Source organism: Microcaecilia unicolor, chromosome 1 (assembly GCF_901765095.1).
Source record: "Microcaecilia unicolor chromosome 1, aMicUni1.1, whole genome shotgun sequence".
Lineage (NCBI taxonomy): Eukaryota > Metazoa > Chordata > Amphibia > Gymnophiona > Siphonopidae > Microcaecilia > Microcaecilia unicolor.
The window spans coordinates 8,591,675-8,617,337 of NC_044031.1; the positions used below are offsets into that span (position 1 = coordinate 8,591,675).

The 25,663-nt window shown below is 44.5% G+C and overlaps 1 protein-coding gene across 1 annotated transcript in view; it reads left to right on the plus strand.

The window, feature by feature from the left end:
• The window catches only part of LOC115462836 (oocyte zinc finger protein XlCOF6-like), a 56,515-nt gene that overhangs the window by 27,170 nt on the left and 3,682 nt on the right, over window positions 1-25,663 (plus strand). The window contains exon 4 of the mRNA XM_030192874.1: window positions 10,900-13,221. Within this exon, the coding sequence (XP_030048734.1) occupies window positions 10,900-13,221 (2,322 nt within the window). The remainder of the gene's footprint in view (window positions 1-10,899; window positions 13,222-25,663) is intronic.

The window sequence follows — 25,663 nt, forward strand, 5'->3', positions numbered from 1 at the left end:
TCCTCCCTCTCCTTCTCTGCGCATATCCAGCAGATAGCCAAGACTTGTCGCTTCTTCCTCTATAACATTAGCAAAATTCACCCTTTCCTCTCTGAGCACACCACCCGAACTCTCATCCACTCTCTCATTACCTCTCGCCTTGACTACTGCAATCTACTCCTCACTGGCCTCCCACTTAGCCATCTATCCCCCCTTCAGTCCGTTCAGAACTCTGCTGCACGTCTTATCTTCCGCCTGGACCGACATACTCATATCACCCCTCTCCTCAAGTCATTTCACTGGCTTCCGATTAGGTACCGCATACAGTTCAAGCTTCTCCTACTAACCTACAAATGCACTCGATCTGCAGCCCCTCCCTACCTCTCTACCCTCATCTCCCCCTACGTTCCTACCCGTAACCTCCGCTCTCAAGACAAATCCCTCCTTTCAGTACCCTTCTCCACCACTGCCAACTCCATGCTCCGCCCTTTCTGCCTCGCCTCACCCTATGCTTGGAATAAACTCCCTGAGCCCATACGCCAGGCCCCTTCTCTGCCCATCTTCAAATCCTTGCTCAAAGCCCACCTCTTCGATGTCGCCTTCGGCACCTAACCACCATACCTCTATTCAGGAAATCTAGACTGCCCCAACTTGACATTTCGTCCTTTAGATTGTAAGCTCCTTTGAGCAGGGACTGTCCTTCTTTGTTAAACTGTACAGCGCTGCGTAACCCTAGTAACGCTCTAGAAATGTTAAGTAGTAGTAGTATGCTGGACTATGTTAAAGGAAAAGGAGAACAATAAAGGTTATGAATAGTGTAATCAAAGATTAAGCCAAATAAATTCTTAACTTATAAGAAGCATTGGAGTTGCTGTGCGTTTGTGAGTGAAACCTTTTGTGAGGAGAACAGAGGGTAATGATCTTTGGAGAAGAGGGCTGGAGCCCGGGAGAACTGAGTGAGGACAAGACGGTGGTTGAAGCCTCCTGGCCAACAGTGAATCTGAAAAAGCTAAGCAGTATCAGCCTCGGCCCGTTTGTGGAAGAGGGGCCAGCTGACAATATATAGGAATTAGAGACAGGTGAAAATGGAAGGACTTGAGAGGTAATAAGAAATGGAGGGAGTTAGGAGTAATCTTTCCATTCCAGCAATTCTTCAAACTTTATCTAACCAAAAACGTTTGGAAGGTAAAACCGGGTCTTTCCATTTCTGTGCAATGCAAACTTTGGCTGTACGTAGCAACTGTCTGATAAGCGAAATGCTATGGAGGCATTCCAAGGAGGATTAGACCTGGTTGGGAGGCGGGGATAGTGGTTGGGAGGCGGGGATAGTGCTGGGCAGACTTATACGGTCTGTGCCAGAGTCGGTGGTGGGAGGCGGGGCTGGTGGTTGGGAGGCGGGGATAGTGCTGGGCAGACTTATACAGTCTGTGCCCTGAAGAGCACAGGTACAAATCAAAGTAGGGTATACACAAAAAGCAGCAAATATGAGTTATCTTGTTGGGCAGACTGGATGGACCATGCAGGTCTTTTTCTGCCATCATCTACGATGTTACTATCAAGCTCATTTTCAAAGCACTTAGCCTCCCAAAGTGCTTTGAGAATATGCCTCTATGTCTAGTGTCTGAATAACTGGGTAATGGAGAACTTTTCTTCATACGTGCAGTTTTTCACGATCTTTAAGAGGCCAGTCTACAATTCCAAAGCTGTATGAGAGTGTGGGAATTGCTAGCTGACTTAATGGCTTGTACCTTGTTCCATTACATTAACGCACTTTTCAGTATCAATTTTAATCGACTGTAATATTTTCTTTGACTCATCTTTTCTCTCACTAATTTATAATTGATTGCCACTCCTGTCTCCTGTATAGAAAAAGTTTTGTCTGTCTTTATATGTGGGAAGATTTTTTTTTTTCTCTGGCTGTTGGGAAAGGATTTAGAAATTGTAATATGTTTTTATGTTAGCTATGGTCATATAGTCAGATAATAGCTCCCCTTAAGGCAGTCAGTAAGGATAACCAGATCCTGCAGATGGGCCACCCGCACTAACCAGTCTAATTGAGTGGGTCCGATGGTCTGCTTCCAAAGTGCTGCAATCACGCCTTTAGCTGCATCTAAACATAGTCTCTGAAGTTGAACCTGCCAACGAAATCCCGCTGTGTTACTCAAACTCAGAAGGCAAGCCCTGGGTGTCAACGGAAAGGGTTTACCCCAAATTTGAGTTAGTCCCTGAACCACACAAGTCCAGTATTGTTGGATCTTCACACATTCCCACCAAATGAGGAGAAAAGGTTCCTGTAGCTTGCAAACATCGCCAACATACATCTGTATGGGAAACATTACTTTGAGTTTCACTGGAGTATAACGTGGAGGAGTGGCCTAGTGGTTAGGGTGGTGGACTTTGGTCCTGGGGAACTGAGGAACTGAGTTCGATTCCCGGCACAGGCAGCTCCTTGTGACTCTGGGCAAGTCACTTAACCCTCCATTGCCCCATGTAAGCCGAATTGAGCCTGCCATGAGTGGGAAAGCGCAGGGTACAAATGTAACAAAAATAAAATAGATACTATTGGAGATTCTACATGGAATGTTGCTACTATTGGAAATTCTATATGGAATGTTGCTTCTAGAGGAGATTCTACATGGAATGTTGCTACTATTGGAGATTCTACATGGAATGTTGCTGCTATTGGAGATTCTACATGGAATGTTGCTACTATTGGAGATTCTACACGGAATGTTGCTACTATTGGAGATTCTACATGGAATGTTGCTATTCCACTAGCAACATTCCATGTAGAAGGCTGCGCAGGCTTCTGTTTCTGTGAGTCTGACGTCCTGCACGTGCAGGACGTCAGACTCACAGAAGCAGAAGCCTGCGCGGCCACATTGGTGATCTGCAAAGGCCGACTTCGCTAGTGGAATAGCAACATTCCATGTAGAATCTCAAATAGTAGCAACAGTGGAGGAGTGGCCTAGTGGTTAAGGTGGTGGACTTTGGTCCTGGGGAACTGAGGAACTGAGTTCGATTCCCACTTCAGGCACAGGCAGCTCCTTGTGACTCTGGGCAAGTCACTTAACCCTCCATTGCCCCATGTAAGTCGCATTGAGCTTGCCATGAGTGGGAAAGCGCGGGGTACAAATGTAACAAAAAAATAATAATAATAATACCACTGTGTAACTACTTTATAAGCATTTTCTTTAATCAGTACACAAATAGAAGCCTTTTGAACTTCTGTAAACACATGTTTCCATTCACTTTGTGTAAGCTCCCCTCCCAAGTCCCGTTCCCACTGGTCCATAGACCCAAATCTGTAAAAGGACCAACCCCAAAGAAATTTCTATTTTAATGAAAGAGGTTGTGGCCAAGTAGACCCTGTTCGCCACAGATTCTCAAAGTGCTCAGTATCTGGGTCAGAATTATGCCAGTCTTGTCCCATCATATAATGTTTAACTTGCAGATATAAAAACAGATCACCTTCTGACAACCCATATGTGTTTTTCTATTCTGCAAAGGGTATAAAGTCACCCACATCCAACAACTGGTGAAAACATGCGAGCCCCTTCTCCTCCCATCTATGAAACACTTCACGTTCCCATCCCGCCCGAAAGCCAGGCTCAAAACGAATTGGTGCTAAAGATGAACTCCTATTCCCAATCCCCAATCTTCTTTTTACCTTCCTTCACAGTCTCAAGAAATGGCTCTTAAAGGGCTTGGCAATTCTCTGTACATACGCCAAGGGAATTTGGGATAACCAAAGTAAATAACGTAGGGGAACAGTTGTATGAAAATGCTCTTGCTCAAGCACTACCCCTTCTTTATGCGGGGATCCCTCCCATTCCCAAATTTGCTTAAGCTGGCCCACCCAAAAATACCAAAGAAGATTTGGGACTGCCCTACCACCCCATTCCTGCCCATGCCACAGGACCTTCTTGGCCAACCTGGGGGATCCTCCTCCCCTATAAACCTAGAAAAATCCCTTTGTAACAGCCTCAGAACCCCCTCTGGCACTGCTAAGGGCAGTGTTTAGAACAAAAACAATAAGCATGACAGCGCATTCATTTTTATTGCTGCTGTTCTTCCCCACCAAGATAGCCAAGTAGGCTGCTACCTATCTAAATCCCCTTTAAGAGTGTGGAGTAGAGGATAGTAATTAAGGGGGTGTACAGCCGTGTAAGGTCCCTGGGAACCTGAATTCCTAGGTAGTGGATGTGTGTGTTTGCCCATTTAAAAGGAAAATTAGCCAGGGAAGCCCAGGGCACTTCCAAGAAAAGAAAGAAGTTTATCTCCATCTGGACCAAGTATATACAAAGTATATCCCATAAAGCGAGAAGTGCAATATTAATAAATTTTCCACATAGGGGATCATAAAGGTGGGAGAGGATAATGGCAAATAGAGTTCAATAACACAACATAAGGCAGAGCACCTTAACCAACACTGTAACACAAGGGTGAGTGGGTGAAGCAACTGAATGGCTCATGAAGTGAAGGTGGAATATTTCATGATAAAGGGGGGGAGGGGGGAAGGGGATGGAAGGGAGGGAGATATTAGATAAGGGGTTAACCGCAACGCAAATACAAGTTATTATTTTTGGAAAGTGCAGATAGCGGACAATGTTTATTGATGTTTATTACTCTATTTTGATATAAGGAATAGGTTACAGACAGTATTAAGGGGGGGAGGGGGGAATTGGGAAGAAAACTGTAAATCAATTTGATGATAATGACCGCGGATTAATGTACATATGACTGACAAAGTTAAAACTGTTATGTATTTAATCAAAGAACTGTATTAATCTGTGGCATCATCAATAAAAACTTTGAAACATAAAAGGAAAATTAGCCTTTAAAAGAGCTTCCTCCCCAGCGTTTAACAAACCCCCCCAAAATCTCAGTTTTATCTACATTTATTTTATATTAGTTACATTTGTGCCCCGCGCTTTCCCACTCATGGCAGGCTCAATGCGGCTTACATATACAGGTACTTATTTGTACCTGGGGCAATGGAGGGTTAAGTGACTTGCCCAGAGTCACAAGGAGCTGCCTGTGCCTGAAGTGGGAATCAAACTCAGTTCCTCAGTTCCCCAGGACCAGAGTCCACCACCCTAACCACTAGGCCACTCCTCCACTTTAAAGCTCGATAGTTTCCCAAAGCTCTTCAATTCACTTAATATAACCGGTGTAGAAAGATGTGGATTGCAAACATACATCAAAATATCATCAGCAAATAAGACCAACTTATGTGGAGTCTTCTCACCCAGCTGGAAACCCTAATATCCGGATTATCTCTGATTCGCTGTGCCAAAGGCTCAATCGACAGGGCAAACAATAAAAGCAAGTGGGCACTCCTGCCTGGTGTCACAAGCGATATTAAACGGGTCTGAGTAACCTCCATTGAACTGTACCTGTGCCACAGGTTGGAAATAAAAACTGGCCCAATCCCATTTTAGCCAATACCTTCTATAAAAACCTCCAGCTAACCCGATCGAAGGCTTTCTCCGCATCCAAAAACAGAAACAAGAGCCTTGTCCGGGTCCGCTGCGCCCCCCCAGGGTTCTTCTGATATTATCACTCGCTTGTCGTCAAGGAACAAAACCCACCTGGTCCTGGTGAATCAAATTAGGCAAAACCCCAATTCAGCAAGTTGCTAAAACTTTGGCCAAAAGTTTAACGTCTATATTGAGCAGAGAAATCAGCCTATATGAACCACAACTCGCCAGATCCTTCCCCAGTTTTAAAATAACTGTTATACCCGCCTCTCTCATATGCGGTGTAAAACATCTCATTGCAAGTCTCGGACTCCTCATATAGTTTTTTATAAAAACTCAGAAACTGTTGCCAGATAGAATCATCCGAATAGCATAACTGGCCATCCGGATCTCGAATTTTTTGTATCAACTGCAAAGCTTGACATGCCCTTAACAGACGGGCCAACTGGGTCCCAGATTTGTTACCAAACTCAAAATGCCTACGCTTCTTACATCTCCTCATAAAGTCAACCTGTTCCAGCTGCCACTGTCCCATTTCTGCACGAACGAAATATAACACCCTCCACACCCTGTCACTGGGGGATCTTTGATGTTGCTGCTCTAATTGCAAAAGATCCTCCCTAAGCTTTAAGTGCTTACTGACTCTCTCCTTCTTCCATCAGGCCTCCCCAATTTATCAGATCTCCCCACATTACTGCCTTAAGGGCATCCCATAGAATACTATCAGAGACTGTCCCATTATCTCGAATGTAACATAGTAAATGACGACAGATAAAGACCTGAACGGTCCATCCAGTCTGCCCAACAAGATAAACTCATTTTACATGGTATGTAATACTTTATATGTATACCTGAGTTTCATTTGTCCCTGCCTTTCTCAGGGCACAGACCATAAAAGTCTGCCCAGCACTGTTCCTGTATGAAAAGTACTGAAGCTAGCATCGAAGCCCCTTCAAATTTACACTCCAGCCCATCCATATCTATTCAGTCACGATCAGGGCACAGACCGTAAAAGAATATAGTTTTGAATAACCAATTTCAAATCATCAAAGACCTTTCGATCTCCAAGTAATTGTTCATTAAGTCTCCAAAAGCCCTGAGGGCGATGAAAGCCCTCTAGACACAACTCTATCTACACAGGTGAATGATCAGAGACATGCAGTGACTCAATCCCTGCATCTCGGATCTGACCCCAAAGTCTCTGGTGACACCAGACAAGGTCAATCTGTGTGTAGCTTCCAGCTGAGTGAGAGTAATGGGTATAACTCTTGGTCAAAGGATGGTGTAAACGCCAGACATCTAAAAGGTCTAACTGCTTAATAAGCCTACTTAGTGTCTTCCTATTTCTCCTATAATCACCCCGTCCCCTTGAGCTCTATCCCAAATCCCATCTGGAGGTAGACTGACATCCCCCCCCCCCCCCCAAAAAAAAGTACACTACCTTGCACAAAAGATTGTAGAGGCATTAAAAGAGAGTTAAAGAAAACACCCTGTCATTTGTTGGAGGCATATACATTGATTAAAGTAACTGAAATTCTCCCAGTCTTACCATTCAATGCCAGACACCTCCCCAAAGGGTCTTTATAACTCTCCTCAATTACCAAGGGACAAGTGGCTTTACAAGGGATAGCAAGACCCCTCTCCTTACCACCCTCCCCCGAGAAATGAGTCCCGCAAGCTATTTAAAATAAAACAAAACAAAAAAAAACATCAACTGTTCTGGAGTAGATGACAATCCCTTGCTCACAGGTGTGTTTCCTGTAAAAAAAAAAAAAGATATCCCATTGCAATTGTTTCAGCTTATTGAACCCTATGCTCCACTTCCCTGCATCATGTAACCCTTTTCACCACCTCCATCGTATCAACCCGTGTCCCGAGTTCACTTACGTCTCTCCGGAGCTCTGTCATTGCTTACTGCAACTATCCCCACATGGCTTGCATTTCAGATTTTAGATCCTTGAACCAGTGTACAACTTCCTGCTTAACAATTGTGTTTTCCGTCCCTTAGCCCCCACAGGGAGGGAAAGCACTACAGCCCCAACAGCTGGAAAAATAAGAAAGAGAACTTAGGCTTCGTTAGGCGCAACCAGTAATTACCTTTATTAGTATCTCACAGAGCCAAAAATACAAACAATAGTTCTCTTCCCTGGAGCAGGTTGTCAGTCAGCAATGTGCATCCTGAAAGACAGGGAACTGCTCAGCTAACACTATCCCAACCATTACATATATACTCTGAGTAAAGTTTTGTTTCTCATAAATCATGTGATTTTTCCCTAACTAGAAATCAGAAACTAGCCTGTACCATATATGGATATTCCTGTATTATATTACTCTCTCCTGATGTGTATCCACGTGAACAGTCAGTGGCCATTGGCTAATTAGCTACCAGTTCTGCATGCATAGCCAGAATAATACCCTTGTGTCCTCTCTCTGTCTGTCTCCCCAAATGAAACATTCTGGACATCTTAGGCTCACACTCAGCCTTATTTTCGAAAGAGAAAGACGCCCATATTTCGACCCAAATCTGGAGATGGGCGTCTTTCTCCTGTGGGTGCCCAAATCGATATAATCGAAAGCCGATTTTGGGCGTCTTCAACTGCAATCTGTCGCAGAAATGGGCAAAGTTGATGGGGGCGTGTCGAAGGCGTGGTGAAGGCGGGACAGGGGCGTGTTTATCGGCCGAGGAGAGATGGGCGCCCTCAGCCGATAAACCCCCCTAGGGTGCCCGGTTGGTGTCCTGGCATGTGAGGGGGACCAGTGCACTAAGAATCCTGGCCCCTCCCACGACCCAGTGCCTTGGATTTGTTAGTTTTTGAGCTGGGCGCCTTTGGTTTCCATTATCGCTGAAAAACGAAACTGCCCAGCTCAAATCCGCACAAATCCGATGCATTTGCCGGGCACAAACCGTATTATCAAAAAAAAGATGGACGCCCATCTTTTTTGAAAATATGGTCTGTCCCACCCCTTCACATACCCATTCTTGGAGATAGACACCCATGGAGATGGGCGTTTGCGTTCGATTATGCCCCTCACTGTGTCCTCAGCCTGTCAGCAACTGCCACGGTTACCTTATATGAAAAGCATGATCTCAGCTCCTGAGAAAAGCACTGTATATTGCAAAGATGCTAACTTGTTAGGCCATCTTGTGAGAACCAAACTGAGCAAAGTACAGGCCTTAGGCCTTAGTGGCAGGCCTAGCCCTTAGCAACAGGCCTAACAGAGGAAGGAATATACACAATCTTTTCTTCCACTTATCCCAAGTTACTCACTGAATCTTCATCTTTGGACTCCGCGTGTATCACCGCCATATTGGCAACCTAACAAATAACTCAAAAAATCCACGTTCTCAAAAGTGACAAAAATCCATGTACTGCAAAAGGCCTCAAAGAGCTCCAAGATATTAAATAATCTGAGGGAGCTGAAACAGACCCTTATGATCTTCCCTTCATCATCGGCCAAAAAAACCTTCTGGAAAATAGTAAACCTCCACCTCATATTGACGAGTGGAACGTTGCCTAATTGAGCTGTGTGTGTCCCAATAATACCCCTGGCACCGAGACCCTGAAGAAGCAGCGCGGAACGCTGGCCACCGTCGGCTCGGGGCTGGATGAGAAAGACTGCACAGCAGAACACTTGATCGGGCAACATGGTCCATTGTGAGCACTGCCTTCAAAGATAAGTGCTGGTGTTTATATCAAGTGCTTTCGAGTAGTTGTCTACCGACATTAGACTAACAAAGAAAAAGCTTATATTTCGCTATATAACCTTCATCCAGAGTTTACTACCATATGAGATGGAGGTTTACTGTTTTCCAGAAGGTTTTTTTGTCCGATGATGAAGGGAAGATCATAAGGATCTTTGAGGCCTTTTTTTTTCCTTCTTGCATTGAAGGATTTTTGTCATTTTTGAGAACGTGGATTTTTTGAGTTATTTGTTAGGTTGCTTGTATTTCCACACCACACTGATTTTTTTTTATGTTTAGTGGATGTCACCGCCATATTGGCCATGCAGTCTCCTGTGCAGCGACTTACAACTGTGCTGCGCTCCTTACTGACTGGCAAATATTTAAATCAGTCAAGACTTTTCTGAGTGTGCATAACTGCTTTCATGCACTTAATAACCATACAACCCCCTCCCCCGCTGAGGAGGCGAAAATGAGGGGAAACAAGCGTAAAAATGCTGTATTCTGCCGGAGCTATAGTCTTAAGCCACCATTCTTCTAGCGAAGACATCGCTTCTTCCTGTCAAAAGTGTATTGTGTTTGTATATTGAAACTGCATTGGACAAGTTTTTCCAAAAAGCAAGATATAAACGTCATATTAAGTTAAACATGAGGCTGACAAAGGAGTGGAACAGCAGCAGAAATGGAGGTCGGGGGGAGCAGAGTCGATCTGGTAGAAGAGTCTTGTATAAAAATGCTACAGCTATGAGCCTTGGTCCCCTGCCTAGACTTTGGTTCAGGCTCTGAAATGAGGGAAAAGCTTACAGGCCTGTGTGACTCTTGCTTGAACTCCCAGTGTTGGAGCTCTAAAGAGAACAACAGGAAACACAAAGGTGGGGGTCCAAAGGACAGAGTGACATTGTGGTCAGCCATGGAAAGGTGTAGCTGGATGCAGGGTCTTGCTTAAGATTTGTGGTCAAGTGAGCTAGAGACAAAACCATGTTAGCAAGACAGAAGCTACTCATTAGTATGAGCCAATCAGTGGTAATCATGACATTAGCATAGATCCAATCAGGTATATCTATTGTCATATTATCCATATCCTGAGGGCACCTATAAAAATCAGAGTATTTCCTGGTTTAAGTTAGAGAGAAGGGTTGCCACTCTCTCTCTCCAAGGGAAACCAATGTGACCAGCAGAATTGACAAATTACCTAATTGCTTTCCCTTGTAAAACCTCTAATTGGTAAAAGAAATTATAAAAGATTAGGAACTAATTAACACCTGTTTGCAGCTGGATTATTATATTCCTATAATTAATTGATTGTACGTGCCTGTTGTCAATCACTGATTTGACTTGTATCTTGGCAAATAAACTCCTCATCCCAAATGATGTTCTGTGGACTTCACTTTATGATCAGAGGCTGTAAGTATAAATGCTTTTGCTGTATCAGGCTATCTTTCGCTGCATTGTATAACTTGTAATCTAAATCCAGTTTGTCATAAGGCTGGTATCTTTTCCTTAGACCTAACGTCTCTCTTAGTGGCAATTCCTTTTAGAACTTCACAACTTCTTGATTACCTCAGTACTAGTGCTATTTAGAGATGGAATCAGATTTGAGGTCTCTGAACCCCATATTAAAACAGTCTGAAAGCGGGACTCAGGAAAGTCAGGCCAGTGATTAAAGCATGAAGCTTGTGGACAGTCAGGTTAGCATTGGATAAAATCTGATTTCTGGTTACTAAAAAAAAAATCTTTGTCTATTTTTATATCCAGCAGAAAATGAGATGACAGTGAAAGAAGCGAAGGAGTCAAATAGAGAAGAACATTCTTTAAAATGGACATTGCACCCAAGACATGTCTGTGTTTCCCAAGGGACAGAGAGGGGAGAATCTGGCAGAAGTCGGCAGGAATCACAGAACAAGCAGAGAGATGCTGCAGGAGACTCACCTGATGGAGTCACTGAGTGTGAGAGAAGTGACAGGGAGCAAACAAACATCCCTGAGTACCTTAGATGCACTGAATGTGGAAAAGGCTTTCTTTGCAAATCAGACCTAGTGAAACATTTTAGAATCCACACTGGAGAAAAACGCTTTTCATGTACTGAATGTGGGAAAGGTTTCATTTGGAAGGGTTCCCTGCAAACGCACCAGAAACTTCACACGGGTGAGATGCCATTTCAATGTACTGAATGTGGAAAATATTTCAGTCGGAAGGATTCCCTGCAAATGCACCAGAAAATCCATACAGGTGACAGATCATTTCAGTGCACTGAATGTGGAAAAGGCTTTCTTTGGAAATCAAACCTAGTGAAACATTTTAGAATCCACACTGGAGAAAAGCGCTTTTCGTGTACCGAATGTGGGAAATGTTTCACTCACAAGTCTTCTCTGAGAAATCACCAAAAAATCCACACAGGCGAGAGACCGTTTCAATGTACTAAATGTAAAAAAGGCTTTGCTTCGAAATCGAGACTGGTTCAACATTTTAGAATCCACACTGGAGAGAAACGCTTTTCATGTACTGAATGTGGGAAATGTTTCACTCTCAGGTCGTCTCTGAGATATCACCAAACAATCCACAACGGTGAGAAACCATTTACATGTACTGAATGTGGAAAAAGCTTTCTTTGGAAATCAAACCTAGTGCAACATTTTAGAATCCACACTGGAGAAAAACGCTTTTCATGTGTTGAATGTGGAAAATGTTTCAGTCAGAACCATTCCCTGAGAAATCACCAAAAAATCCACACAGGTGAGAAACCATTTCAGTGCACTAAATGTGCAAAAGGCTTTCCTTCGAAATCAAGTCTGGTGGAACATTTTAGAATCCACACTGGAGAAAAACGCTTTTCATGTGTTGAACGTGGAAAATGTTTCAGTCAGAACCATTCCCTGAGAAATCACCAAACAATCCACACCGCTAAGAGACCATTTCAATGCACTAAATGTGGAAAAAGCTTTCTTTGGAAATCAAACCTAGTGCAACATTTTAGAATCCACACTGGAGAAAAACACTTTTCATGTGTTGAATGTGGAAAAAGCTTTCTTTGGAAATCAAACCTAGTGCAACATTTTAGAATCCACACTGGAGAAAAACGCTTTTCATGTGTTGAATGTGGAAAAAGCTTTCTTTGGAAATCAAACCTAGTGCAACATTTTAGAATCCACACTGGGGAGAAACGCTTTTCATGTGTTGAATGTGGAAAATGTTTCAGTCAGAACCATTCCCTGAGAAATCACCAAAAAATCCACACAGGTGAGAAACCATTTCAGTGCACTAAATGTGCAAAAGGCTTTCCTTCGAAATCAAGACTGGTGGAACATTTTAGAATCCACACTGGAGAAAAACGCTTTTCATGTGTTGAATGTGGAAAATGTTTCAGTCATAACCGTTCCCTGAGAAATCACCAAACAATCCACACAGGTGAGAAACCATTTCAGTGCACTAAATGTGGAAAAGGCTTTGCTTCAAAATCAAAACTGGTGCAACATTTTAGAATCCACAATGAAGAAAAACGCTTTGAGTGCACTGAATGTGGGAAATGTTTCAGTCAGAAGCATTCCCTGATAACTCACCAGAAAATCCACACAGGTGAGAAACCATTTCAGTGCAATGAATATGGGAAACGTTCCAGTCAGAAGCATTCCCTGATAACTCACCAGAAAATCCACACAGATGAGAAACCATTTCAGTGCACTGAATGTGGGAAATGTTTCAGTCGGAAGCATTCCCTGATAACTCACCAGAAAATCCACACAGGTGAGAAACCATTTCAGTGCACTGAATGTGGGAAATGTTTCAGTCGGAAGCATTCCCTGAGAACTCACCAGAAAATCCACACAGGTGACAGATCATTTCAATGCACTGAATGTGGAAAAAGCTTTCTTTGGAAATCAAACCTAGTGAACCATTTTAGAATCCACACTGGAGAAAAGCGCTTTTCGTGTACTGAATGTGGGAAATGTTTCAGTCACAAGTTTTCACTGAGAAATCACCAGAAGATCCACACGGGAGAAAAACCCTTTCGATGTACTGAATGTGGAAAATGTTTCAGTCGGAAGGATTATTTGAGAAATCACCAGAAAAACCACACGGGTGAGATGATGTTTCAATGCACTGAATATGAGAAATCAGATTTAAGAAAAAAAAACTAGTGGAACATCAGAGAGACATAGCCCTGTGTGAGAAACCCTTTCAGTATACTGAATGTGAGACCACAGACTTAGTTAAACATCAAAGAACCCACATTGGAGAGAGAGAGTTTCCATGCCCTGAATGTCATTAAAAACTTGCAAGAAAAGAAGGCCTAGAAAATCACCTGAGAAGTCACACAGGAGCAGTGGCGTAGGAAGGGGGGGACGGTCCACCCCGGGTGCACGCCGCTGGGGGGTGTCGGCTCCGCGCTGGTGCACTGCCCTCTCTGCCCCGGAACAGGTTATTTCCTATTCCGGGACAGAGAGAGCAGTGAACCAGCGCGGAGCCGACACCCCCCAGCAACGTGCAGTCGGGGCGGATCGGCCCTCCCGCCCGTCTCTCGCCGCAGGTATGCGCTCCGGGGGGGGGGTGCGCTCCAGCGGGAGGAGGGTGCGCCGTGCTGCACCCGAGGGGGGGTGCGCAGCGGCCACCCGCCCCGGGTGTCAGCTCCCCTCGCTACGGCTCTGCACAGGAGAGAAACCTTTTTTATGCCTTTGTCTCTGACACTGATCTTTCTGGGTTTTTTTCCTCCGTTTCTCATATCTACCTTTTTATTACCTATAGCTAAAATGTATTTCTCATTCTTCCACCAGTCCTCACTCCCTTCACTGCTTGTGCCTACCTTCCTAGTCATCCCATTTTCATATGCAGATAACATGAGGAAGAACTTAGCAAAGCTAGAGGAATGATGTGGAATTTGGAAGCATAGATGTAAAACTGAAAAATGCAGGGTCATGTATTTGGGTTGCAAAAATCCGAGGGAACGGTACAGTTTAGGGGGTGAAGAGCTTTTCTGCATGAAAGAGGAGCAGGACTTGGGTATGATCATATGTGATGATCTTTAAGGTGGCTAAACAGGTAGAAAAGGTGACAACGAAACCTAGAAGGATGCTTGAGTGCAAAGGGAGAGAAATAGCCAGTAGGAGAAAGGAGAAAAGTCTGGTGAGTCCTCATTTAGAATATTGTGTACAATTCTGGGGGATGGATTTAGATTTGTTAGGAAATGGGCAACATTCTGGGAAAGGAGGAGACTGTTCCGAAAGGAGAATGGAACAGGCTGCTGGCACTAACTTTTAAAAAGGAGATAGAGCAGCTTTTAAACTAGAATGGGGGGAGGGGGGAAGCAGACAGTCACCCAGGAGCGCATGGTTCGGTGTGGAGTATCCTTGAAGGGTACTTTTGAAACACGACATTTAGGGAATCCCAGTAGAGAGGTTTCAACAATGCTGAAAATAAGCCAGGTGTGCTTAATGAGAGAGCAGGATAAAGGATGCACATCATCCCCTTCAACTTCTAAGCAGCTTGTGTATCAAAGGAAAAATAATAATTTGAAGTGCCAGTATACAAATGCTAGAAGCCTAAAAAATAAGATGGTGGAGGTAGAATATATAGCACTAAATGATGAGGTAGATACAGTGGCGTCGCGAGGGCAGCTGACACCCGGGGCGGGTCGCCGCTGCGCACCCCCCCCCCCCCCCCGAGAACATACCTGGAAGGTGGTGAGGGGCGGGTGGGAGAGCCAATCCGCCGAGTGCATGCCGCTGGGGGGTGTCGGCGCCTCGCTGGTTCCCTGCTCTCTCTGCCCCGGAACAGGAAGTAACCTGTTCTGGGACAGAGAGAGCAAGGAACCAGCGAGGCACCGACACCCCCCAGCGGCGTGCACCCGGGGCGGACCGCCCCTCCCTCCCCTTCCTACGCCACTGGATAGATATAATAGGCATCCCAGAGACTTGATGGAAAGAGGACAGTCAATGGGACACTGTATGTTAACAGGGTACGAATTCTATCACAAGGATAGAGAGGATCAAATTGGAGTGGGGAAGGGGGGTTGCGCTATATGTTAAAGAGAGAATTGAGTCAAATAAAATAAATATTCCACATGACACAGATAGCGTAGAATCATTATGGATAGAAATTGCACGTGTGAAGGGAAGGAGTATTCTTGTAGGGCTCTACTACCGTCCGCTGGGACAGAAAGAACAGACCAATGAAGAAATGTTTACAGAGGTTAGGAATTCTGTCAAATTGGGCAACGCTATAATAATGGGTGATTTCAATTACCCCGATGTTGACTGGATAAATGTTGACGTCCGGGAGTGCCAGGGAGATAAAATTTCTAGATGTAATAAATTACTTCTTCTTAGGGCAGCTGTTCCAGGAACCGACAATTGGGGGAGCCATTTTGGATCTGGTACTTGGTGGCGTGCAGGGCATAGTGCGAGAGGTGGCGGTGTTGGGTCCCCTGGGAAGCAGTGATCATAATATGATTTAGTTTGAGCTACTAAATGGGATGAACCTGCAAAGGAAATCTACTGTAGCTGCATTTAATTTTCGATAGGGTGACTAATAAAATGAGGAAAATGGTTAAAAAGAATCTAAAATGATCGGCTACAAAGGTTAGGACGCTAAATCAGGTGTGGGTGTTATTAAAAAAATACCATCTTAGAAGCCCAGTCCAGATGCATTCCACATATTTGCAAAGGTGGAAAGAAGAGAAAATGTCAGCCAACATAGTTAAAAGGTGAAGTGAAAGAGACCATTACAGCCAAAAGATTATCCTTCAAAAAATGGAAAAAGCACCCAAATGAAGAAAAAGTGACGATACATACCTGTAGCAGGTATTCTCCGAGGACAGCAGACTGATTGTTCTCACGACTGGGTCGACGTCCGCGGCGGCCCAGGAAACCGACAAAAGTTTGCAAGCAAAATAAAAAAAACTCTCTAGAACGCTCCGGCGCGCGGGCAGAGCACACCGCGCATGCGCGAACGGCTTCCTGCCGGTGGCACGAGCGTGACATTGTCAGTTTAATAAAAAGCAACCAGAGAACTAGAACAACTCCAAAGAGGAGGTGGGTGGGTTTGTGAGAACAATCAGCCAGTCTAGGCACTAAGGAACTCCACAAACAGAAGGACACAGGGATTCTGAAAGCATGAGAAAGTAGCTGTCAAAGTTTATTAGCTCACTTACCAAAAGCCAGATTAGTACAGAATCATCACAGGGCATTTATCAGACACTCGTTTCTCGTATTGGGAGAGCAGAGCTCCGTGACACAGAACGGGTGCCGTCAGCGTTTTCTGTAGTCTCCTGGGGCAATGCCTTAGCTACTAGCCTTTAAATACATTTCATCTACCGTTGATCCCTATTAGGTTTTCACTTTCCCACTGCCAGTCTTGGCATATTATCAGTTGATAATTATGACTTCACATGTTTCCAAGTTCCAAGTATCAACATCTTAGCTAATAATTTTTATTTTTGTTACATTTGTACCCCGCGCTTTCCCACTCATGGCAGGCTCAATGCGGCTTACGTGGGGCAATGGAGGGTTAAGTGACTTGCCCAGAGTCACAAGGAGCTGCCTGAAGTGGGAATCGAACTCAGTTCCTCAGTTCCCCAGGACCAAAGTCCACCACCCTAACCACTAGGCCACTCCTCCACTGTTGCTACTATTTGAGATTCTACATGGAATGTTGCTATTCCACTAGCAACATTCCAAATAGAAGTCGGCCCTTGCAGATCACCAATGTGGCCGCGCAGGCTTCTGCTTCTGTGAGTCTGACGTCTACGTGCAGGACGTCAGACTCACAGAAACAGAAGCCTGCGCAGCCTTCTACATGGATTGTTGCTAGTGGAATAGCAACATTCCATGTAGAATCTCCAACAGTAGCAACATTCCATGTAGAATCTCCAATAGTATCTATTTTATTTTTGTTACATTTGTACCCTGCGCTTTCCCACTCATGGCAGGCTCAATGCGGCAGGCAATGGAGGGTTAAGTGACTTGCCCAGAGTCCCACTAGCAACATTCCATGTAGAAGTCGGCCCTTGCAGATCACCAATGTGGCCGCGCAGGCTTCTGCTTCTGTGAGTCTGACGTCCTGCACGTACGTGCAGGACGTCAGACTCACAGAAACAGAAGCCTGCGCAGCCTTCTACATGGAATGTTGCTAGTGGAATAGCAACATTCCATGTAGAATCTCCAATAGTATCTATTTTAATTTTGTTACGTTTGTACCCCGCACTTTCCCACTCATGGCAGGCTCAATGCGGCAGGCAATGGAGGGTCAAGTGACTTGCCCAGAGTCGCAAGGAGCTGCCTGTGCCGGGAATCGAACTCAGTTCCTCAGGACCAAAGTCCGCCACCCTAACCACTAGGCCACTCCTCCATAATGAGTTCACATGTTTCCTTCAGCCCCCCTGGATGTTCTTATTTTACTTTCGCCTTGACCCACTGTTACCTGCCTTAAACAAAATATCTTCACTCTCAACCTCTTGTTATTGTCTGTCCACCTGTTGTTTTGAGAACAGATTCCGTCTTCCTCTGTCGGCTCTCAGTTGCTTAATTCAGCATTTTACAGTAGTGGCATTGTCTGGGTCAGACATGCTCTTTGATTTTTGGAGGCCTAGTTTTATTTTATTTATTGCATTTGTACCCCACATTATCCCACCTTTTTGCAGGCTCAATGTGGCTTACAGAGCGTTGTTATGATGCAGTCGTTACATGATCTTAAATACAGACGATAATAAGCTGAAGGTCAGTGAATTAGATGCAAGGTGCTAGAAAGGTGTTGCGAGAGGCGTTTTTGATGCACCTGAGTGATTTGAGGAATGATTTATTAAGGATGTCTTTCGTAGGCTTTGTTGAAGAGGTGTGTCTTCAAAGATTTGCGAAAGCTGGTTAGATTGTCCATATTCTTCAGGGCCATGGGTAATGCGTTGCAGATCTGTGTGCTTTTATACGCAAAAGTAGTAGCGTATGACTGTTTGTATTTAATTCCTTTGCAGCTGGGGAAGTTCAGATTGAGGAAGTTCTCAGCTCTAAGCCTGCCTTGACCTGTATTTTACTGAAGGCAAGTGATAGCATTTTTCTACACCAGTTAGCGTCTGACTGGCATTATTCAGCAAGATTTAACCAGTTATCTCCTGCTGCATATTTATTTATTTATTTATTTGTGGCATTTATATCCCAAAATATTCCCGCCCACAGGCAGGCTCAATGTGGTGTACAATGGTTTATTAAGCAAACAATAATTCAGAATACAGTATTCAAAGTCGTAGGAGGGAAAGGGAGAGAGGAGAGAAGGTGACAATTGGTCGCTAAGAGAGCCGTGGTTCAGAAGGATGTGGCACCAGGCAGGCTCACGGCGTATGCTGTACCAAAAAGGAAGGTCTTGGGCCGCTTCTTGAAGGTCACGTGATCAGGAGTGAATTTGACCACCTGAGGCAGCCCGTTCCACAACTGAGTGCTGAGATAAGAGAAAGAGGAAGCATAGACGGCCTTATATTTTAGGCCACTAAAAGCTGGGTAGTGGAGATTGAGGTACGAACGAGCTGACTTGCGGGAGTTCCTGGGCGGCAAGTTAATGAGAGTGTCCATATAAGCAGGGGCTTCTCCGTAAATGATTTTGGGCACCAATGCGCAGATCTTGAAAGCGATGCGGTCCTTCACAGGAAGCCAGTGCAAACTCTCACGCAGTGGTCTCGAGGTTTCAAATCTCGATTTACTGAAGATGAGTCGAGCTGCTGTGTTCTGAGCAGTTTGCAGTTTTTTTAGGAGCCGATATGCTATATAAATTGGCAGCGGCTGTTCCTGACTAGTTACAGTGGGGGAAATAAGTATTTGATCCCTTGCTGATTTTGTAAGTGTGCCCACTGACAAAGACATGAGCAGCCCATAATTGAAGGGTAGGTTATTGGTAACAGTGAGAGATAGCACATCACAAATTAAATCCGGAAAATCACATTGTGGAAAGTATATGAATTTATTTGCATTCTGCAGAGGGAAATAAGTATTTGATCCCTCTGGCAAACAAGACCTAATACTTGGTGGCAAAACCCTTGTTGGCAAGCACAGCGGTCAGACGTCTTCTGTAGTTGATGATGAGGTTTGCACACATGTCAGGAGGAATTTTGGTCCACTCCTCTTTGCAGATCATCTCTAAATCATTAAGAGTTCTGGGCTGTCGCTTGGCAACTCGCAGCTTCAGCTCCCTCCATAAGTTTTCAATGGGATTAAGGTCTGGTGACTGGCTAGGCCACTCCATGACCCTAATGTGCTTCTTCCTGAGCCACTCCTTTGTTGCCTTGGCTGTATGTTTTGGGTCATTGTCGTGCTGGAAGACCCAGCCACGACCCATTTTTAAGGCCCTGGCGGAGGGAAGGAGGTTGTCACTCAGAATTGTACGGTACATGGCCCCATCCATTCTCCCATTGATGCGGTGAAGTAGTCCTGTGCCCTTAGCAGAGAAACACCCCCAAAACATAACATTTCCACCTCCATGCTTGACAGTGGGGACGGTGTTCTTTGGGTCATAGGCAGCATTTCTCTTCCTCCAAACACGGCGAGTTGAGTTCATGCCAAAGAGCTCAATTTTTGTCTCATCTGACCACAGCACCTTCTCCCAATCACTCTCGGCATCATCCAGGTGTTCACTGGCAAACTTCAGACGGGCCGTCACATGTGCCTTCCGGAGCAGGGGGACCTTGCGGGCACTGCAGGATTGCAATCCGTTATGTCGTAATGTGTTACCAATGGTTTTCGTGGTGACAGTGGTCCCAGCTGCCTTGAGATCATTGACAAGTTCCCCCCTTGTAGTTGTAGGCTGATTTCTAACCTTCCTCATGATCAAGGATACCCCACGAGGTGAGATTTTGCGTGGAGCCCCAGATCTTTGTCGATTGACAGTCATTTTGTACTTCTTCCATTTTCTTACTATGGCACCAACAGTTGTCTCCTTCTCGCCCAGCGTCTTACTGATGGTTTTGTAGCCCATTCCAGCCTTGTGCAGGTGTATGATCTTGTCCCTGACATCCTTAGACAGCTCCTTGCTCTTGGCCATTTTGTAGAGGTTAGACTCTGACTGATTCACTGAGTCTGTGGACAGGTGTCTTTCATACAGGTGACCATTGCCGACAGCTGTCTGTCATGCAGGTAACGAGTTGATTTGGAGCATCTACCTGGTCTGTAGGGGCCAGATCTCTTACTGGTTGGTGGGGGATCAAATACTTATTTCCCTCTGCAGAATGCAAATAAATTCATATACTTTCCACAATGTGATTTTCCGGATTTAATTTGTGATGTGCTATCTCTCACTGTTACCAATAACCTACCCTTCAATTATGGGCTGCTCATGTCTTTGTCAGTGGGCACACTTACAAAATCAGCAAGGGATCAAATACTTATTTCCCCCACTGTAAGTAGCGCTGAATATTGAAGGGATGGTCTTTATTTGCCTACATTTTTTTTCTCTGTTTCTAATTCCTTTGTCTGCCTCTTATTTTCTTGTTTTTGAGCCATTCTCTAGTCCCCCATTTCCATCTTACTCATCTCCTTCCTAACCTTATCTACTTTCCTCTCATCCCTTCACCAACCCCAGGTCCCTGTCAGTCAATCCCTTTTCTTCTCCAGTCCCTTTCTTATGTCTTGCCCCCTTATTAAGGCTTCTGTTCCTCTTTTTACATCCCCATTTTACCCCCTCTTACCTCCTTCATAAGACATAAGCATCGCCACACTGGGACAGGCCAAAGGTCCATCTAGCCCAGCACCCTGTCTCCGACAGTGGCCAATCCAGGTCACAATCACCCGACAAGATCCACGGAGCAAAGCATTTTGTACTGCTTGTCCCAGGAATAGTGGATTTTTCCCTACGTCCATTTAATAACATTCAATGGCCTTTTCCTTCAGGAAGCCGGCCAAACCTTTCTTAAACTCTGCTAAGCTAACCGCCTTAACCACATTCTCTGGCAAATATCTGCCTCTTTTCCTTTGTATCTCACCCTCATCATAGGCCTCAGCTTCTTTCTTCTCCTGCTTCAGCATCCAGTGCCCCTGCCACTCCTCCAATCCAAGCATCCATTGACACACGTCTTCCCTGATACCCCCTTCTATGATATCCACTCATCTACTTCCTCCCGTAATATTCATTTGCTCTGTTCTTCTGCATTGCCCCACCCCTCTTCATTTCCACTGTCACCTCCCTAGGCTCTTGGTACCCCCCCCCCCCACCCTTTATGCCCTCCTCTTCTATGTCAGTCCCCCCAGCATCACTGTCACTTCTACCTCTGCCGCTTGCCAGCATCAGCTCCCTTCTACTACTACTACTATTTAGCATTTCTATAGCACTACAAGGCGTACGCAGCGCTGCACAAACATAGAAGAAAGACAGTCCCTGCTCAAAGAGCTATGTAATAAAAGTGAGCCAAGTATAGGACAATCAAGCCATTGTGACATCACTGATGAGGTTGGCTCTTATTGGTGGACTGAGGCATTATGACATCACACTATTAGCTCTGGTTACAAGAGACTACTACTACTACTACTATTTATCACTTCTATAGCGCTACAAGGCGTACGCAGCGCTGCACAAACATAGAAGAAAGACAGTCCCTGCTCAAAGAGCTTACAATCTAATAGACAAGAAATAAGTAAAGTAAGCAAATCAAATCAATTAATGTGAACGGGAAGGAAGAGAGGGGAGGGTAAGTGGAGGCGAGTGGTTACGAGTCAAAAGCAATGTCAAAGAGGTGGGCTTTCAGTCTAGATTTAAAGGTGGCCAAGGAGTGGGTTTTGTGCGGGGAAGGACGGCAGTGAAAAATGTTCGATCTTTATTGACATCTTTAGAAGTTGTAGCCAAAAGCCGCCTTCCGTCGCTCTTAGTGAGTTTTGATGCGGAAAAGGCGTTTGACCGGGTCAGTTGGTCACATTTATTTGCGGTACTACGTGCTTATGGTTTTGGGGGTTTTTTCCTGGAAGCGGTCAAGGTCCTATATTCGGAGCCGAGTGCTTATGTATGGGTAAATGAGGAGCGCTCGAGATCCTTCCGGATCTATAGAGGAACGAGACAGGGATGTCCCCTGTCTCCTCTTTTGTTTGTTTTATCCTTGGATCCTCTTCTCCGAGAAATACTACAACACCCGGAGATTAGAGGTGTACAGATAGGGAATTCTGAGTTCTTGCTTTCTGCCTTTGCAGATGACTTACTAGTACATCTCACAGAGCCGCACTCTTCTTTACCAGCTCTCCTGGAATTATTTACGGAGTTTGGAGATTTTGCAGGGTTCCGTCTTAATTACAGTAAATCACTGGCACTGCCCTCGGTGGAAGGTCTAAAGAAAACATGGGGAGAGAGATTTCCTCTTCGATGGGCACCGGGATCTTTCAAATATCTTGGTCTACATATCTCGATGAAAGTCTCAGAGCTGTATAGTTTGAATGTTTCTAGACTGTTGGGGAACACGACGGAGAGATTACGTGCTTGGCGGTCGTTGCCTCTGTCTCTCAGTGGACGGATTCAATTATTCAGAATGGTAGAGTTTCCTAGGTGGCTGTATTTATTGCATATGTTGCCCCTCTATTTGAAAACAAAAGATGTGAATTTGCTGACCAAAGTGCTCAGATGCTTCTGCTGGGGAGGTAGAAAAGCAAAATTGCCAATACATATATTGCAGGGGACTTGGAGGGAGGGAGGCCTAGGGCTCCCGGATCTAAGGAGGTATAATTGGGCCTGTCTTTTGCGTCATCTTGGAGATTGGTTTTTGGCGCGAGATGATTATACTTGGAGAAGGTTGGAAAGCCAATATTATGCACCGTGTCACTTTCATTTTCTTTTGCAGGCTCCTAGTAAATCGCTTCCTCCTGATCTACGTTCTAGTATACTTGTGTTCCCTTTACGGATGCTTTGGAGAGATATGATGCGGATGTATGGCCTGAATAGGTGTGTATCAGATTTGCTCCCTATTCAGGGTAATCTGTTGTTTCGGCCGGGCTTGGAGAACGCGGTTTTTCGGACCTGGTCGAGACATGGGATAAATCGGTTGGAGCATGTATTAAATCGACAAGGTCGCATGTTAAACCTAGGAGCACTGGGGCTGGGATATGATATGGGCGGTACTTTTGCCTATGCCCAGTTAAAACACTATGTGGATTCATTGGAGATGGAAGCCTTGAGCGCTGGACACTGTCGCTTATTGAGACAGTTTTTCCATTCGGTACAAAGTGAACGACTATCTATTTCTGGGTTACATAAGGTTTTGGGGACACTTTTGGCGCCCAGGGATCGGGAGAACATTCGTCAGAGATGGGCAGGAGACTTGGAAAGACCACATCTTTCTTTAGATTTCAATGTTTTGACGGCCAGGATACGGAGCTTAACGGGGAATGCAGGGCTTAGAGAGTGCCAATATCGCATTCTTCATAGGGCCTATCTAACGAAGGCTCAGGTATTCAAGATGGGAGGAGTTTCTACACCTCTATGTGGGAAGTGTGGGAGGGCTCCGGGATCTTTCTTTCACTATTTATGGAGCTGCTATAAAGTGAGACACTTTTGGGATTCTATTGCCCAATACCTGGCGAATCTTTTGGACTTGAGAATCATGTGCTCTCCGATGGGAATCTTGTTAGATAAATATGAAGCTTTTCTGTTGCAGAGGGGGTCAGCCCGTCAAATGGTTCGGAAGGCCTTTTTGATTGGTAAAAGACTAATAATGAGTCAGTGGATGGCGGAGACCCCCCCGGACTTCTGGCACTGGCGCAACAAGTTACACGAATTTGTATTGTTTGAGAGAAGAGGGGTGGGGAGCTCCCCTGGGAGGTTGAAGCGGTTTTTGGATGTTTGGGGACCATATATTAATACTCTGTCTCCTAAAGGACGCAGTTTAATGGTGAACTCACTTTAGATGTATCTTGAAATTGGATCATCCTTCGTGGTAATAAGTTAAAATCTGGAAATCTCTCAACACGGGGTGGGAAGTAGAGGGAGGGGGGAGGAAGGGATCTTTGTAGTTGTTTCACTATATCACAACACTTTTTGGTAATAACATGCTCCTCATAACGTTTAAAAAGTGGTGGAGATTGGTGTGAGATGGGGGAACATATGAGTTTTGAACATATTATTTTGGAATGTGGATATGGGAGAAGGGAAGGCTGTGCTAACACATCAATGAAAGTTATTATTTGTATATTGGCCATGGTGAACACTGTTGATAAAGCATGGCTAGGGGGGAGGGAGGGGGATGGGGAAAAAGTTGGAAAAAACGTGATGACTGTAAGTAGTGGGGTAGCTCCCCTGTTTTGTTATGATTTTAAAATTGTAATGTTATAACACCGTTAAGGTATTGAGTCGGATTTGTATTTCTTCAAGTCATCAATAAAAACCGTTGAAACATAGACCACCTAAAACCATGCCTAAAAACCTGCGCCTAATTGGTTGTTAACTAGCAATTATCAGCACTGATTGGCTTGTTAATCAATTAACCAAATTAGCGAACACAACTGAAAGTGCCCTTTATAGAAATTTGAGGGAGGGTGTATTAAGTTATAGTTCTTTTTGCTTAATCATATTGATGGCATTTTATGTATTTATTTTACAGTTTTATGTTAACCCCCTGTTGCAGCTCTTGTTAGGGTGAAATATGGCCATGTTGGGCGGTTAGAGGAAAATTGTATGCTGTTTTTATGTATCTGCATAAAATAAATATTATTTCATTTTTCAAAAAAAAAAAAAAAAAAAAAGGTGGCCAAGGATGGGCCAAGGATTGCCCCTATATCATCCCTAACCCCATATTCAGCCTCCATTCCTAACTCAGCCCCCAATGCCAGAATGTTAGACATTCTGCTTTTCCCAACTCCTGTCTCTGCCCCTCCAGAATCAGACCCTTTCTCTAACACGATACCCCCTTTTTGTTACCATCCAGCATCAGCCTCCTTGTCCATCTTTCCCAATTCCCCTCCCCCCAACATGGTCTAGCATCTCCCCCTCTGTATCCCCTCCCCCCTTCCAACAGCCATACATAAATTTAAATGTATTTTTTATTTATTTTATTTATTCATGTTTGTATCCCACAATTAATCCAAAAACGAGTTTTGGTTCAATGTGGCTTACATTTAACAGTTGTTAGAGATTATATTGGTTGAATTACATTTACAAGGTTGAATGATGCTGTGTTTTACAGTGGGTTGCCAAGATAACTGTTAGTGCATATGGGAATAGTCAGTGGGTTTATTGAGAAGATATGTCTTAGTTTCCTATCAGAAGTAGATACAGAAATGAGGTGGCAGGCATGTGTAAATACACCAAGTGTTTTTACATGTGAAATGGTATGGGATTTGCGTTCCAAGACATATGAGGAGAGACTTGCGGACTTGAACATGTATACTCTGGAGGAAAGGAGAAACAGGGGTGATATGATACAGACGTTCAAATATTTGAAAGGTATTAATCTGCAAACGAACCTTTTCCGGAGATGCGAAGGCGGTAGAACGAGAGGACATGAAATGAGATTGAAGGGGGGCAGACTGAGGAAAAATGTCAGGAAGTATTTTTTCACAGAGAGAGTAGTGGATGCTTG